Source organism: Erinaceus europaeus, chromosome 1 (genome assembly GCF_950295315.1).
Source record: "Erinaceus europaeus chromosome 1, mEriEur2.1, whole genome shotgun sequence".
Taxonomy (NCBI): domain Eukaryota; kingdom Metazoa; phylum Chordata; class Mammalia; order Eulipotyphla; family Erinaceidae; genus Erinaceus; species Erinaceus europaeus.
The window spans coordinates 116,244,333-116,261,778 of NC_080162.1; the positions used below are offsets into that span (position 1 = coordinate 116,244,333).

Consider the following 17,446-nt stretch of genomic DNA (forward strand, 5'->3'; position numbering starts at 1 on the left):
GCTACAGGTCAACTTTTTCTGAGACATACACACCCATAGTACTGAAGCTTCCTGAAATCTGGGTCATGCACATGGCAAAGGAGGCTCACTAAGTGCCAGCCCTAACACTATTTCAATAATCAAAAGGTAGAAATGGCATCAGTGTCTATCAAGTAATGCATGATTTATCCATATGGTGGAATATTAATTGATGTTTAAAAAAAAGTGAATACAGGTTGAGGGAGATAATAAAATAGTTATGCAGAAGACCTTCACGACTGTGACTATGAAGTCCCAGGTTCAATCCCTGGCACTTCCACTGAGTCAAAGCTGACCAATGAGTGAGTGCTCTGGTGAAGGGAGGGAGGGAGGAAAGGGGAAGTACACATACTACAACAGGGATGAATCTTAAAAATACCATGCTGGGGCAGAGGGTAGATAGCATAATGGTTATGCAAACAGACTCTCATGCCCGAGACTCCAAAGTCCTAGGTTCAATCCCCCCCGCACCACCATAAGCCAGAGCTGAACAGTGCTCTGGTTAAACAAACAAAAAAAAAATACCATGCTGATTGAAAGAAGTCCAACTTGAAGGTTAAACATTGTATGACTCCACATATATGAGGTATTCACAACAGGTAAATTCATTCAGATAGAAGGCAGATTCGAGATTATCAAGGGCTACAGAGAGGAAGAGGAATAGGAAGTCACTGTTCAATGGTTCCTGTCTGGGGCACTGAGAAAGTTTTGGAAATTGAGAGTGGTGAGGATTGCAAAACAGTTGTATATGTACTCAATGAACCAAGACACACTCTTAAAATCGCCAAGCGGGTTATAAATATTTCACAATAGTGGACAAATAATGTAACATGCCAAAGACTACTTAGATGCAAATTGTATCTCAAAATGATAATTTTTTATATTAATTTATTTATTCCCTTTTATTGTCCTTTTTTATTGTTGTCGTCGTTGGATAGGACAGAGAGAAATGGAGAGAGGAGGGGAAGACAGAGAAGGGGAAAGACACCTGCAGACCTGCTTCACTGCTTGTGAAGCGACCCCTGCAGGTGGGGAGCCGGGGGCTCGAACTGGGATCCTTAAGCCAATCCGGCGTGCCATGTCTGATTAACCTGCTGTGCTACTGCCCGACTCCCAAAATGATTTTTTTTAATGCAGCACCAGGAAACGAATTCAGGGCCTCACATATGTGTGATGCAGCTAAACAGTCCCCAGGGTTGAATTTTCAGTTGTTTTTAAATGCATTTAGAAGGAGAAAGCTCTCCCCAATAAAGCTGCCATTTTGTGTATGTATCTGCCATTTTGTGTGTGTGCAAGCATGACATTAGCACTCCAAGTGATTTTTCCTTGTCTTCCTCTCCATCAGAGAGACACAAGCACCACAGCACCTTCTCTGGTGTCATAGCATGTGCCTTACCTGATCAACTATCTCTCTAGCCCAATAAAGCTATAAATATATATATATATATGGAAGGAAGAAAGGAAGGAATGGAGGAAGGAACAAAAGGAAAGAAAAAGGCTGGTGTGGCCCAAGAGGTGTGGTGCAGCAGGTAGCAGCATGCTGGACCCGTATGGCTGAGGTTCTGGAAGAGTGGGGCAAATGCCAGAATGACGTTCTTGTTCTCTCTTGCAATTTTATTAATTAACAACAAACTATGGATCAGTCTTAATTCTGCCACTGCCACCCATGAGACTGTTAGTAAACTATGCAAATCCTAAATTCTTTTTAGTTTGTTGCCTCCAGGGTTATTGCTGGGGCTTGGTGCCTGCACTACAAATCCACTGCTTCTGGAGGCCACCATTTCCCTTTTGTTGCCCTTGTTGTTTATCGTTGTTATTGTTGTTGTTATTGCTGTCGTTGGATAGGACAGAGAGAAATCAAGAGAGATGGGGAAAACAGAGAGAGGGTAAGATAAGACACCTGCAGACCTGCTTCACCGCTTGTGAAGTGAAACACACACCACCACCACCCCGCACACACACAGGTGGGGAGCCAGGGCTCGAACGGGTATTCTTTTTTTTTTCCCTCCAGGGTTATTGCTGGGCTCGGTGCCTGCACCATGAATCCACCGCTCCTGGAGGCCATTTTCCCCCCTTTTTTGTTGCCCTTGTTGTTGTAGCCTCGTTGTGGTTATTATTATTGTTATTGTTGATGTTGTTCGTTGTTGGATAGCACAGAGAGAAATGGAGAGAGGAGAGGAAGACAGAGAGGGGGAGAGAAAGATAGACACCTGCAGACCTGCTTCACTGCCTGTGAAGTGACTCCCCTGCAGGTGGGGAGCCGGGGGCTCAAACCGGGATCCTTCCTCCGGTCCTTGTGCTTTGCGCCACATGCGCTTAACCCACTGTGCCACCGCCCGACCCCCAACAAACGGGTATTCTTACGCCGGTCCTTGCACTTTGTGCCATGTGCATTTAACCCGCTGCGCTATACCACCTGGCCCCCGCAAATCCTAAATTCTAAGTGCATAAACAGGACCGATGTCACCCACTACATAGGACAGTCTGAAGGGATTAAGTGAGAATTCATATGGGAGGAAGCATGCAACCCAGACCCTGCCCAGTACACACGTGAGAACTAAGGTATCCTGGGCTGCACAGGAATCTTTGGTGCTGTGCTCTTCCTTTCTATCTGAAAAATCTGCTTTATGTGAAACCCAGTGATAACAAAAGATAATAAAAAATACATTTCTGGTCTCTCTTTAAATAAAAAAACCGTCCAGAGCAATGAAATTGTGTATGCAAGAGACCCTTCCTCCAGAGTTACTCTTCTGGGAAGCTCCTAGATAATGCATCTCCTTACTGAACAGCTATTACCACATACAGAAAACTGAGGTCGGCATAATGTCCAAGTTGGAACAGGCCTGAACCACAATGGGTATATTCTCATAGCTTACATAAGGAGGAGAAATGATCATCTCTACTTCCGCAGCCCAATAAACATGGCATGCTAGAAGAAAAAATATTTCTTTTTTTTATTGTTGTTGTAGTTATGTCATCGTTGTTGGATAGGACAGAGAGAAATGAGAGAGGAGGGGAAGGAGGAGGAGAGAAAGATAAAACCTGCAGTCTTGCTTTACCACTTGTGAAGTAACAGCCTGCAGGTGGGGAGCTGGGGGCTCCAACTGGGATCCTTGCACTTTACACCACCTGCGCTTAACCTGCTGCTCTACCGCCCAACTCCCGAAAAAAATGTATTTCTAAAATGAGATGCTGTTAAGAACAGCTAAGTGGGAGTCAGGCGGTAGCACAGCAGGTTAAGCACACGTGGCACAAAGTGCAAGGACTGGCGTAAGGATCCCGGTTCGAGCCCCCACTCCCCACCTTCAAGGGAGTCACTTCACAGGCTCAGGTGAAGCAGGTCTGTAGGTGTCTTTCTCTCCTCCTCTGTCTTCCCCTCCTCTCTCCATTTCTCTCTGTCCTATCCAACAATGACGACATCAACAATAATAACTACAACAACAATAAAAACAAGGGCAAAAAAAAAAAAGGAAATAAATAAATATTAAAAAAAAAAAAGAACAGCTAAGTGTGTGTTCCAGGCACAGGTGGCACAGTGGCTAAGGCATTGGACCCTCAAGCATGAGGTCCTGTGTTTAATCCCCGGCAACACATGTACCAGAGTGATATCTGGTTCTTTCTCTCTCCTCCTTTCTCATTAATAAATAAAATATATTTAAAAAATTTTTGAAAAAAAAAAGGGAACAGCTGAGTGGCCCGGGAGATGGTGCAGTAGATAAAGCATTGGACTCTCAAGCATGAGGTCTTGAGTTTGATCCCCGGCAGCACGTGTACCAGAGTGATGCACTAGTGTTCTTTCTCTCTCTCCCCCTATCTTCTTCATGAATAAAAAAACAATCAAACAAACAAACAAACAAAAATCCAGCTGATACAACCTTAGTGGTGTGGATGAGGAAATGTAGTCACTCCTGAGGAAAAACCCTATGATTCCTCCACAAGAAGGTAGTGAGCAAGGGAGTCGGGCAGTAGTGCAGCGGGTTAAGCGCACGTGGCGCAAAGCACCAAGGACCAGTCTTATGCTTTACATTGGCTTGTTCTAGCCCTCCCCCGCCAAGAGAATTGGATCAGGCCTGTTGATTTCGCGGGCCTGCTTGGCCCCGCCCCAAGAAACCCCCGGGAGAGGGTTCCTGAGTTTGAGAGTGTGAGAGTTTCAGAGTTCGAGAGTAAGAGAGGGTTCCTGAGTCCGAGAGTTCCTGAGTTCCTGAGTTCGAGAGTTTCAGGGTTACAGAGTAAGAGAGAGTGCCAGAGAGACAGAGTTCCTGGGTTCCTGAGTTCCAGAGTAAAAGAAACAGTGCTTGCGCCGCCGCAAAGAGACAGCAGAGTTCTGTTTGGTGATTAGTTTGTCTTAGTTTATGAATCGTTGTTCCTAAATAAAGAAATACAGCTTGCCTGCCCAGCCGATGTCTCCGCGTCTCTGTTACCCGCCGTGAAGCAAGCCAGCCGGCAAGAGCCTCCGAAATTTTAACAACAGTAAGGATCCTGGTTCGAGCCCCCCGCTCCCCACCTGCAAGGGAGTCCTTTCAAAGGCGGTGAAGCAGTTCTGCAGGTGTCTATCTTTCTCTCCCCGTCTTCCCCTCTTCTCTCCATTTCTCTGTCCTACCTAACAACAATATCAATAACAACAACAATAACTACAGCAATGATAAAAAACAAGGGCAACAAATGGGAAAATAAATAAATATAAAAAGAAAAAAGAAAAAAGAAGGTAGTGTGCGAGCTCATGGATACCCGACAAGTGGCAGGACAAAGCGGCCCCATCATAACAGAAAACCACTACCCTGTATATGCCTCAAAAGCTGAGTAAGATTATGTGATGACAATATGTACATGTCTGACGTCACTGTGGGCGTAAATGATAAGCTACAAGTCACCCAGATAAGGGAACCAATGGATGGTCACTGAGACATTGAAAAATACCATCGGGGGGCAGGCAGCAGAATGCATACACTCCTGCCATGTGTGAGGATTGAATTCAAAGCTTATCTCTCTCCTCTCCCTATCTGTTTCTTACCTTCTAACTAAAAAATAAGTGAATAAAAACCACCAGCACTGGGGTCAGGAGACAACATATGGTTCCGCAAAAGACCTTCATGCCTGAGGCTCTGATGTCTCTGGCTCAATCTCCAGCACCACCACAAGCCACAGCCGAGCAGTGTTCTGATATCTTTCTCATTAAAATAAAGCATTAAAAAAAAAAAAGACAAGGGGGCTGGGCGGTGGTGCAGCGAGCTAAGCACACGTGGCGCAAAATGTAAGGATCCTGGTTCAAGACCCTGGCTTCCCACCTACAGGGGGTTCGCTTCATAGGTGGTGAAGCAGGTCTTCAGGTGTCTCTCTCCCTCTCCTCTCTCAATTTCTCTCTGACCCATCCAACAACAACAACATCAATAACAGCAACAATAACTACAACAATGAAACAAGTGCAACGAAAGGGAATAAATAAAAAAGAAAAAAAATTTAATATTTGTTAATGTATTTATTCTCTTCTGTTGCCTTTTTGTAGTTACTGTTGTCATCATTGTTAGATAGGACAGAAATGGAGAGAGGAGGGGAAGACAGAGGGAGAGAGAAAGATAGACCTGCAGACCTGCTTCACCACCTGTGAAGCAATCTCCCTGCTGGTGGGTGGGGAGCCAGGCACTCAAACCGGAATCCTAACATCGATCCTTGTGCTTTGCACCAACTGAGCTTAACTTGCTGCGCTACCGCCCGACTCCCAGAAATTTATTTTCTAATCAAGAAAGTATAGTGGAATATGGATTTAAGATTATTATTGGGAATCAACATAGAATTTAATAACTAATACGTCCAAATCATCGTTTACTTAAACATCACTCAGTGGTTTTGGATTTCAAAAATAGCAATACATTAAATTTTTAAAAAATATTTAAAAAATATTTATTTATTCCTTTTTTGGTCACCCTTGGTCTTTTATTGTTGTAGTTATTGATGTCATTGTTGTTGTATAGGACAGAGAGAAACGGGGGGCGGAAGACAGGGATGGGGAGAGAAAGATAGACACCTGCAGACCTGCTTCACTGCCTGTGAAGCGACTCCCCTGCAGGTGGGGAGCCAGGGGCTGGAACCAGGATTCTTATACCAGTCCTTGCGCTTTGCACTGCCTGCGCTTAACCTGTTGCACTACTGTCTGACTCCCAACATTAAAATTTTTTTAAAGATAATTATTTTTTTAATCATATTTGTTTATTTTCCCTTTTGTTGCCCTTTTTATTGTTGTAATTATTATTGTTGTTATTGATGTCGTCATTGTTAGGACACAGAGAAATGGAGAGGAAGGGAAGACGGGGGGGAGAAAAAGACACCTGCAGACCCACTTCACCGCCTGTGAAGCGACTCCCCTGCAGGTAGGGAACTGGGGGCTCGAACCGGGATCCTTATGCCGGTCCTTGCACTTCGCGCCATGTGTGCTTAACCCGCTGAGCTACTGCCCGACTCCTCCAACAATAAAATTTTCAAAGTAGTGGTCTGGGAGGTGGTGCAGTGGCTAAAGCACTAGACTCTCAAACATGAGGTCCTGAGTTAAATCCCTGGCAGCATAAGTACCAGAGTGATGTCTGGTTCTTTCTCTCCTATCTTTCTCATTAATAAATAAAATTAAAAAGTTTTTTTTAAAGTAAAATACAGACTCAAGCACCTGCTCTACATTTTTCAAAAATATTTTTAAATATTTATTTTCCCTTTTGTTGCCCGTTTTTTCATTGTTGTTGTAGTTGATGTCGTTGTTAGATACAACAGAGAGAAATGGAGAGAGGAGGGGTTAGACAGAGAGAAGGAGAGAGAGACACCTGCAGACCTGCTTCACCATCTGTGAAGCGACTCCTTGACTCCTCTTGCAGGTGGGGAGCCGGAGGCTAGAACCGGGATCCCTGTGTTTTGCGCCACGTGTACTTAACCTGCTGCACTACAGCCCGACTCCCCCTGCTCTACATTTAAAAGTCAACAAAAGGGAGTCCGACGGTAGCTTAGTGAGTTAAGCGCAAGGTGGTGCAAAGCGCAAGGACCGGGGTAAGGATCCTGGTTCTAGACTCCGGCTCCCCCCCTGCAGGGGAGTCGTTTCGCAGGCAGTGAAGCAGGTCTGCAGGTGTCTTTCTCTCCCCTTCTGTCTTCCCCTGCTCTCTTAACTTCTCTCTGTCCTATCCAACGATGACAACAACAGCAATAATAACTACAATTAAAAAAAGGGTAACAAAAAGGGAAAATAAATATTTAAAAAAGGGGAAAAAAAGCAAATAAAAAGGTCAATTGTCCTCACACTCCAGAACCACTGTGAGTTGTCAGAAATGGACTATTTCTCCTAAAAAATGTGGTTGGGATCTTGATGGGGATAACATTAAATTTGTGTATGGCTCTGGATAGTATATTCATTTTGCTGATGTTAATTCTTCCATGAACATGGAGTATCTTTCCACTTTGTCTTTTTTCTATTTCCTTGAGTAGTGACTCATAATTTTCAGTATACAAGTCTTTCACTTCTTTGGTTAGGTTTATTTCTAGATATTTTATTGTTTTTATTGCTGGATTCTTTAGGTCCCCCCCCCCACCAGGGCTATTGCTGGGGCTCAGTGCCTGTACCATGAATCCACCGCTCCTGGAGGCTATTTTTTCCCCTTTTGTTGTCCTTGTTTTATCGTTGTTGTGGTTATTATTATTGTTGTTATTGATGTTGTTGTTAAGATAAGACAGAAATGGAGAGAGGTGGCGTAGACAGAGAGGGGTAGAGACAGACACCTGCAGACCGCTTCACCACTTATGAAGCAACCCCCCTGCAGGTGGGGAGCTGGGACTTGAACTGGGATCCTTATGCGGTCCTTGCTCCACGTCTGCTTAATCCACTGCGCTAAGGCCAAACCCCCTCTTTAGGTTTTTCTATGTGTACTATCATGTCATCTGCAAATAGGGAGTTTGACTTCTTCCAGTCTGTGTCCCTTTAATTCCTTGCTCCTGCCTGATTGCTATGGCAAGAACTTTCAACACTATGTGAATAGTAATGGTGATAGTGGGCAGCCCTGTTCAGTACCTGATCTGAGTGAAAATGCTTCCAGTTTTTCACCATTGAGTATGATGTTGGCTGTAGGTTTTATATATAGACTCTACTATCTTCAGGAATTTTTGTCTATTCCCATTTTTTTGTAGCGTTTTGTAGCCAAAACCTGGAAGGAACCCAGGTGTCTACAACAGATGAGTGGCTGAGCAAGTTGTGGTACATATACACAATGGAATACTACTCAGTTATTAAAAACAGTGATTTCACTGGTTTTCAGCCCATCTTGGATGGAGCGTGAAGAAATCACGTTAAGTGAAATAAGTCAGAAACAGGGAGTTGGACGGTAGCGCAGTGGGTTAAGTGCATGTGGTGCAAAGCGCAAAGACCAGCATAAGGATACCAGTTTGAGCCCCCAGCTCCCCACCTGCAGGGGAGTCGCTTCACAGGCGGTGAAGCAGGTCTGCAGGTGTCTTTCTCTCCTCCTCTGTCTTCCCCTCCTCTCTACTTCTCTCTGTCCTATCTAACAATGATGACAATAATAACTACAACAATAAAAACAAGGGTAACAAAAGGGAAAATTTAAAAAAGTCAGAAACAGAAGGATGAATATGGGAAGATCTCACTCTCAGGCAGAAGTTGAAAAACAAGATCAGAAGAGAAAACACAAGTAGAACCTGAACTAGAGTTGGTGTATTGCACCAAAGTAAAAGACTCTAAGGTGGGTGGGTGGGGGAGAATACAGGTCCAAAATGGATGACAGAGGGCCTAGTGGGGATTGTATTGTTATGCAGAAAACAGAAATGTTATGCATGTACAAACTATTGTATTTACTGTCAAATGTAAAACATCAATCCCCCAATAAAGAAATTTTAAAAAAGAAAAGTAAAAAAAAAAGTATATTTGCATGTAGAAAAGTAAAAAAAAAAAAATTTTTTTTTTTTTGACTAGTTCATGCCTCCATGAAGGTGATACCAGAAAGTCTTCAATCTCATTTCAGCCTATGGCAATATGGTTACAGCTCACTCACCCTATTCTTTAATTTTTTTTCCACCAAGGTTATCACTGGGGCACAGTTTTACCACACCTAGCAGGGTTTCTTTTTTTTTTTAAGATCTTTTTGTAGAGAGAGTAAGAGACAGGAGAGACACCACAGCAAGATTCCACCACTGACAAAGCTTCTGTCCCCTAGTGGTGCTATTATGTGATGGCAGGAGCTTAAACCAGGCCTGGGGGTAAAGTGTGTGCTCTACTAGATGAACTACCTCTCAGTCCCTGACTACAAATTGCTTTTAACGACCACAGCAACCTTGTTCCAAGCATTCTCTTTTGGTCAATGATCTGACAAGGGTTATATAACTTCTCTCTTTTTTTAAACTATGAAACTTTTTAAAAATTATTTTTATTGGATAGACAGCCAGAAATCAAGAGAATAGGGGGAGATAAAGAGGGGAAGAGACACCTATAGCAATGCCTTACCACTTGCGAAGCTTTCCCCAGGCAGGTGGGGACTGGGGGCTTGAACTGGATCCTGTGCACTCAACCAAGTGCGCCACCACCCAGGCCCTGTACAATTTCTCAACTAAGAATGTTCTAGGAGCTTAGCAGGAGCTCCCCTGCCCTACTTCAGCAAATGCACAGGGGCTGTACTGCTTTCAAGTAATGGTGACACTCACTGGGCTTCACTTTTTCCACAAGTACTAAGTGTTTCCCCTTTTAATCAGTGCTTCTCTTTTTTTGGAGTTGGAGTCTCCAGCACACACAAGTTTACCACTCCTGGCCCACTTTGAAATTCAGATACAAAGAGAGATACCACAGCACCAGAGTTTCTTCTCCCATTGTCATAACACTCCTATGTGGACTAGGCTTAGACCTAGGCCACCAGCAGGGCAAGGCACACACCCTACCTGGTTAGCTATTTCTCCAATACTTCCTCTTCAAAACCCAAAGACAACTCTTTTGCCAGAGAACTGCTTGGCTCTGGCTTATGGTGGTGCTGGGGACTGAACCCGGGACCTGCGGTAGCTCAGACACAAAAGGTGTTGTTTTTTTTTTTTTTACATAACCATTACATAACCCCAGCCCTGACAAGTCACTTCATGAAAATAGGTGAGCAAGAGAGAAACATGGCAAAACAAAGACCTGTTTTTTTAAAAAATCACTTTACTTTCAGGTGTGTTCTTTTGAAAGTAAGTTTTGTGGCTGGGGAATCTTCTGAAATAATTTTAGAGAGTTCACCTCAGTCATCATCAGTTTCTTGTAATACTGTCAAGGGAAATAAGGAAGTTTCAGTTACTGGCACATTTTGCCCCAGTTGTCTTGTCTTTCTCATCTTAATACTTTTCCTGATAACCTAATTGCAATAGTCCCAAAAGAGTTGTTTTTAACAACATCACACAGGCACCAATGTCCAAGCAGTATTAAAAGGTACCAAGTCGCAGAAATATTTACTTATACCACAGTCCAAGTCTTATTAGGATTGAGAAATATCATTAAGTGATTACTTCTGGTCCCATTTTTTCCTCTTCCTCATCCTCTAGCACCAAGCAAGACTCAGTGAAGCTTAGATGGCTGGGCTGCTGTCATGAGGCGGCTCAAGTGTGGTGACCTCTCCCTGGTGTCTAAGAAAACTGTCTCCACACCAAGTATATGGGTTATCTTAAAATAGCATGCCCAGAGTGGTGGAATAGGCTTGCGCAAGGCCAGATGACAGGAGAAACAAATAAGCCATCATAACCATGCTTTCTCATCTGGACCTCTCTCAAAAACCTACCTATAGGGACCTGGTTAGAGGATCCCAGCTGCAAGCTAGAGGCCCTAAGTATGTCAAGGTGGTGCTCTGACCTGCATGTAGACTCTCCCCCACTGTAAAAAGACCTTAAGAAAAGAAATCCCCAGCCCATACACCCACTCACCGTGCTCTACAGTGAGTAAGCTTTTCCTATATAACGACCATGTGTATACTTCAAGGACCACACGGTGGGGATGAATTTCTAGTATACACATCTTACAGCTGGAAGGCAACACACAAGCATAAGAAAGTAGACTGGGGTTTTAAACCCCTTAGCTCAGGACCAGAGAGATGGCTCAGTGGTAGGAACCTGGCTTACAAGTTTGAGACCCTGGGTTCAAACCTTGACACTATATGAAGGAATGACAAAGACTAAACAAAGGGAACTTCATGGATGGGAGAACAGTGCTGACTTAGGTATATCTCTGCCACAATGAACAAACAAGTAACTAATACAGTGACCAGGGAAGTGACTTAGCAGGTAGGGATATAGGAGTTAAGTTATAGCCATTGTATACTTGCCCACAGGTTCAACACCTGGTAGTGCATATACCAGAGTGGTGCTCTGGCATTTCACCTTTTCATTAAATAGAATTTTCCCCGGGGCCGGAAAAAAAAAAAAAAAAAAGAATTTTCCCCTATTGTTGTTATTGCTGTTGCTGCTGTTGGTTAGGACACAGAGAAATTGGGAGAGATGGGGAAGGCAGAGTGAAAAGGGAAAGCTAGTGAAGCTTGCCCCCTGCAGGTGGGAGGCCGGGGGCTCAAACTGGGATCCTTGCGCTTCGTGCTATATGCACTTAACCAAGGCACTACTATCTGGCCCCCTAAATATAATTCTCAAAAAAGTTTAAAAGGAGTGAGTGGCTGGTGGTAAAGCAGTGCTGCAGTGGTCCCTCTCTCCCACCAACTCCACTTCCCTCTCAATTTCTATTATCTTAAAAAAAAAAAAAAAGTAATAGGGCCAGACTGTGGTGCATCCAGTTGAATGCATTCATTACCATGCACGAAGACCGTGGTGCAAGCCCTGCTCCATACCTGCAGAAGGGAAGATTCATGAACAGTGAATCGGGTCTGCAAGTGTCTTCCTTTCTTTTTTTTCTTTTGATATTTATTTTCCCTTTTGTTGCCCTTATTTTTTAATTGTTGTTATTAATTATTGATGTCATCATTGTTGGATAGGACAGAGAGAAATGGAGAGACAAGGGGAAGACAAGGGGAGGAGAGAAAGATAAGATACCTGAAGACCTGCTTCACAACCTATAAATCGACTCCCCTGCAGGTGGGGAACCGGGGGCTTGAACCGGGATCCTCCCACTAGTCCTTGAGCTTCACTCCACGTGCACCTAACCTGCTGTGCTAAGGCCCGACTCCCAGTGTCTTCCTTTCTTTCTTTTACTTTGAATTTGAAATCCAGAGGTGGGAGGAAAGGACACAAACCAGAGCATTGCTCAGCTCTGGCTTATGGTGGTGCTGGGGATTGAACCTGGGGCTTCATAGTCTCAGGCACAAAAGTCTTTTTTGCGTAACTATTATACTGTCTACCCAGCCCAAGGTGTTTATCTACACCCCTTTACCTCCCTTCCCCTCTCAATTTCTCTCTATCCTATCCAATAAAATAGAAAGTGGGCTTATTGTGCAGGGCACTGAACTCTAGTGATAATCTTGGTTGGCAATAAAAAATAATTAAAAAGTTTAAAAGGTGAATAAATAAAATTTGCAGCCAGGGACGTGGTCAGTAAAACACAGGAACTGCATATAAGGGATCTTGTGGTCAATTCCCAGTACTATACAGGATGACGCAAATTAGTACCCTGCCCCCACCCCACCACCTCTCACCTCATCCTATATAGTACTGGGAATTGAACACAAGACCTCCAGGAGTAGTGGATTTGTAGTGCAGGCACTGAGCCCCAAAGATAACCCTGGAGGCAAAAGAAAGAGAGAAAGAAAGAGGAAGGAAAGAGGCTACAAACGGGAGAAATAAGAACAAGAAAGGACAAAACCAAATCTTTTGGGACACAGTGGATTTTCCAAAGTCACACAATTCTCTTACCCCTATTAATATAACTTTAAATCAGTAGGCATTAACTGGAAGAAATAACTGAAAATGAAAAGTAAATGCTAAATAGTGCCCAGAAACAGTATAAGCTTTTACCTCTAATGCCAAGGCAGTCTTGTCATAAGCACAGGGTACTCTTTTCTGGATTGCTTTTGCAAAAACAGGTCCATTCTGTGTGGATGGCAAGGGGTTGATGGCTGCCCCAGGAGTATTGGAAACCGCAGGTAGAGGAGTTGTGGTCTGAGGTTGAGCATATGCATGAGCAGGTTCTGGGATCCCGTAACTATTGGAATTCCTATTTCCATGCTTTCCGTGTGGTGATGATCTTACAAGCTTTTCAACATAAGGAACAGGAATCATCCCAACCCGGCCATCCTTGTTCCGGGCACTCCACCACTGTTCTTCAGGCTTCTCAATTATCACCAGGATTTCACCCTTCTTAAAGGGCAGGTCTTCAGCATCATTCCCAGGAAAGTCATAGAGAGTCCGCACATATTCCAGGTTTTCTTCTGCAGTAGGAAGGTTGGGTGCTGATACAGATCCCATTGGTGGGCTTGGATACCTTAAAACAGAAAGAAAATTACTCAAAGAGGGGCCAGGTGGTAGCAAACCTGGTTAAGCACACAAGGACCCAGGTTCAAGCCCCTGGACCCACCTGCAGGAGGAAGGCTTCATGAGTGAATTAAGTCTGCAGGTGTCTCTTTCTCGATCTCCCCCTCCTCTCTCAATTTCTCTCTGTCTCTATCCAATTAACAAATAAATAAGTCTTACATTTATTTTAAAAAAAGAAAGAAAATTACTCAAAGATCAAACTATTACTTTATCACTACTTACTAAAAATTTTAAATGAATCTTTTTTTATAACTTTTAAAAATATTTATTTATATATGTTGCCCTAGTTGTTTTATTGTTGTTACTGATGTTGTTGTTGGATAGGACAGAGAGAAATGGAGAGAGGAGGGGAAGACAAGAGAGGGGGAGAGAAAGACACTTGCAGACCTGCTTCACTATCCATGAAGTGACTCCCCTGCAGGTGGGGAGCCGGGGGTTCGAACTGGGGATCCTTATGCCGGTCCTTGCACTTCGTGCCACCTGCACTTAACCCGCTGTGCTACCTACCACCAGACTCCCAAATCTCTCGTTTGTAATGACATTCCTCTCTATATTCTCAATAGTAAAGAAGACTCTGTTGGGGGCAGGTTAGTGGCACACCCGACTGAATGCACACTGATGGGGGCATACTTCATGAGTAGGAAAGCAGGTCTGTAAGTGTCTCCTTCTCCCTCTCCCCCTCAATCCTATCAAGCAAAATAGAAGGGGGGGGGGGGGTAAGGAAGAAATGGCTCTTGGGAGTGGTGGATTCATAGTGCCAGCACCGAGACCCAGTGATAATTAACAATGGTAGCGGAAGAAGAGAAAAAGAAGAAAAAAAGGCTTTGCCACAATGATTTGTTTTCCCTACTTTGTGTTACAATAGAATATTCTGAATACCTATTAAGATTACTAGCCATATAGGCCGTACTGCAACAGGTTAAGCACACGTGGTGCAAAGCGCAAGGACCAGCATCAGAATCTCAGTTCGAGCCCCCAGCTCCCCACCTGCAGGGGAGTCACTTCACAGGCAATGAAGCAGATCTGCAGGTGTCTATCTTTCTCTCCCCCCTCTCTCCATTTCTCTCTGTCCTATCTAACAACAATGACATCAATAATAATAACTACAACAGCAATAAAAGGGGCAACAAAAGGGAAAATATATATATAAAAAAGTGTCTTCTCCATCTCTCCATTTCTCTCTGTCCTAACAACAATGACATCAATAACAGTAACTACAACAATAAAAAGGGCAACAAAAGGGAAAATAAATAAATATATAAAATAATAAAATAAAATTACTAGCCAGTTTTTCTTAAATTAAATATATAAAAATATTTTTTTAAGTGGTGAGGAGGAAGACACAGTGGCTAGAAGGATTGGACCCTCAAGCAGGAAGACCCCAGTCCAAATCCCAGCAGCACATGTGAATCACTATGGTGATTCTCTGGTTCATTCCTTCTCTCCTCTCATCTAAGAAAGAAAAAGTTTAAAAGTAGCATGGGATCCTTATGCCAGTCCTTAAGCTTCGTGTCATGTGCGTTTAACCTGCTGCACTACTGCCTGGCCCCATTTTTTTTTTAAAGACTTTATTTATTTATAAGAAAGAGAGGAGAGAGAGAAAGAACCAGACATCACTTTGGTACATGTGGTGCTGGGGATCAAACTCAGGTCCCCATGCTTAACAGTCCAATGCTTTATCCACTGTAACTCCTCCTAGACCACTCCATGATTTGTTTATAATTAGAGACACCAGAGCATTGCTCAGTGCTGTTATGGTGGTATCCAGGTTGAACCTGGAACCTTCCTAGCCTTAGGTATGGTCTTTTGCATAATCACATTATATCTTCCCAGCTGCTTGGAGGATGATTTATCAAACATATGTTGTGGTGACTTTTACCATTTTGTTTGACATTTTTAAAGAACCAGGATACTGGGGTCTCAGGGGTTGTCAACACAGTAGATAAGTTATTGGATCCTCAAGCATGAGGTCCCAAGTTCCATCTCTGGCATCCACCCCTTGTGTTGGAGTATCGCTCTGGTTTCCTCTCCCAACCTTTTCCCATGAACATAACCCTAAAAAATCTGGCTACTAAACTACGGTCAGCATAAAGTTTTTTTTGTTTGTTTTGTTTAGACAAAGAGTGAGTGAAAGAGCACAGCACCAAAGCTGCTTCCTTCCATACAGTGAGAACAGGGCTTAAGCCTGGTTCACTCACATGGCAAAGCAGCACACTATGCGAGTGAACTATCAAATCTTCACTTTTAAAGCATATGGAAGATGGAATAACACTAATTTTCATCAGCACAGAAGTCAAATTCACAGTGAATAAATCTTTGAATTTCTTTATAATTTATGTATTTATTTATTTATATTTGGGAAAAATTAAATAAATAAAAGCACCTTCCATACTGGGGAAACAGTACAATGGTTATGTAAAAAGCTTTCATGCAGGGAGTCGGGCGGTAGGGCAGTGGGTCAAACGCAGGTGGTGCAAAGCACAAGGACCCGCATAAGGATTCCGGTTCGAGCCCCCGGCTCCCCACCTGCAGGGAGGTCGCTTCACAGGCGGTGAAGCAGGTCTGCAGGTGTCTTTCTCTCCTCCTCTCTGTCTTCCCTTCCTCTCTCCATTTCTCTGTCCTATCCAACAACAACAACATCAATAACAACAACAATAATAACTACAACAATAAAAACAACGGCAACAAAAGGGAATAAATAAATATTAAAAAAAAAAAAGCTTTCATGCCCGAGGCCCTAAGCTCCCAGATTCAATCCCCAACACCACCATACACCAGAGCTCTGGTATGTTATGTCTGTATGTATCTCTCCATCTTTTTCTCTGTATCTCTTTCATTTAAAAAAAGAGAAAGGTGCTACCATGTATCTATCATTTTAATTATGATAAGTGTTTAACCCGGTGCACCACCACCCAACTCCCACATTTTAATTTAGCAGGAATTTCTATATATTGATATACAATACCAGACTTAAAAGAAAAACAAAAACATGGTTCTAACCTTGGAGACACTCACTACAACACTGAACAAATTAAAACAATACCATAGATAGCTAAAAGCAAGAATGCTCAGAGCCAGGAGTTGGCTCACCCCACCTGCTACAGCACACACTTTATCAAGTGTGAAGACCCGGGTTTGAGCACCCAACCAGCATGGGGAAACTTCACTAGCAGTGAAATCTCTTGCCCTTTACCTAAAGCGGGGGAAAAAAAGTAAAACCAGTTCATCAGCAACAGAACATATGTAGGTGCAGAGCCCCAGTAGTAACTCTAGTGCCCCCCTCCAAAAAAAGGGTAGGGAAAGGCTCAGATGAGAAGGTACTTTTTCAAATGACTTGTTTGTCACCAGGGTTATTGCTGAGGCTCAGTGCCTGCCTCCACTGTTTCTAGTGGCCATCTCTCCCCTCTTTTTTAAAAAAATTTTGATTGAGGTAAGAGAGAGGAGAGACACCTGACAGCACCGCTCTACCACAAGTAAAGCTGAAACTTTGCCCCTAAGGCAGGAACTAGGGAGTTAAACTTAGTCATCGTGTATAGTAATATGTACGCTCTACCAGGTGAACCACCACCCAGCCCCAGGACAGGGTACATACTTCCCAGGGGAGGGGTAGGAAACTAATCAGCTGCTCAGAGTCAGTCAGGAACTGCTGTGAATGTTTCCCACACATCATAACATCTCTGATACTTCAAGGTTATAGGTGAGACTCAGACTAACTGGGTGCACACTGAACCCCTGCTTTGGCTTCCTGATCTATAAAATGAGGGTAATAACAGCATCTACCACAGGGTGCTGCAATTTAGTGTCTGTAAACTGTGTTTGGATAGGTGCTAGTCAATTCTTCATTACTGCTTTGCTCCTACTACTGCAGATGTACTGATAATTGGTAATTTGCCCCTTAGTTGACAGATTTCTGTGTAATAATAAGTCTTTGAGGTTTCAAGCACCTCATCACCATGATACTGTT

The 17,446-nt window shown here is 43.4% G+C and overlaps 1 protein-coding gene and 1 long non-coding RNA gene across 2 annotated transcripts in view; one reads left to right on the plus strand and one right to left on the minus strand.

Moving 5' to 3' along the window:
- The window catches only part of LOC132539424 (uncharacterized), a 279,884-nt gene that overhangs the window by 224,271 nt on the left and 38,167 nt on the right, over positions 1–17,446 (plus strand). The gene's annotated exons all lie outside the window — the stretch shown is intronic.
- The window catches only part of CRKL (CRK like proto-oncogene, adaptor protein), a 32,365-nt gene that overhangs the window by 10,423 nt on the left and 4,496 nt on the right, over positions 1–17,446 (minus strand). The window contains exon 2 of the mRNA XM_007533773.3: positions 12,967–13,432. Within this exon, the coding sequence (XP_007533835.1) occupies positions 12,967–13,432 (466 nt within the window). The remainder of the gene's footprint in view (positions 1–12,966; positions 13,433–17,446) is intronic.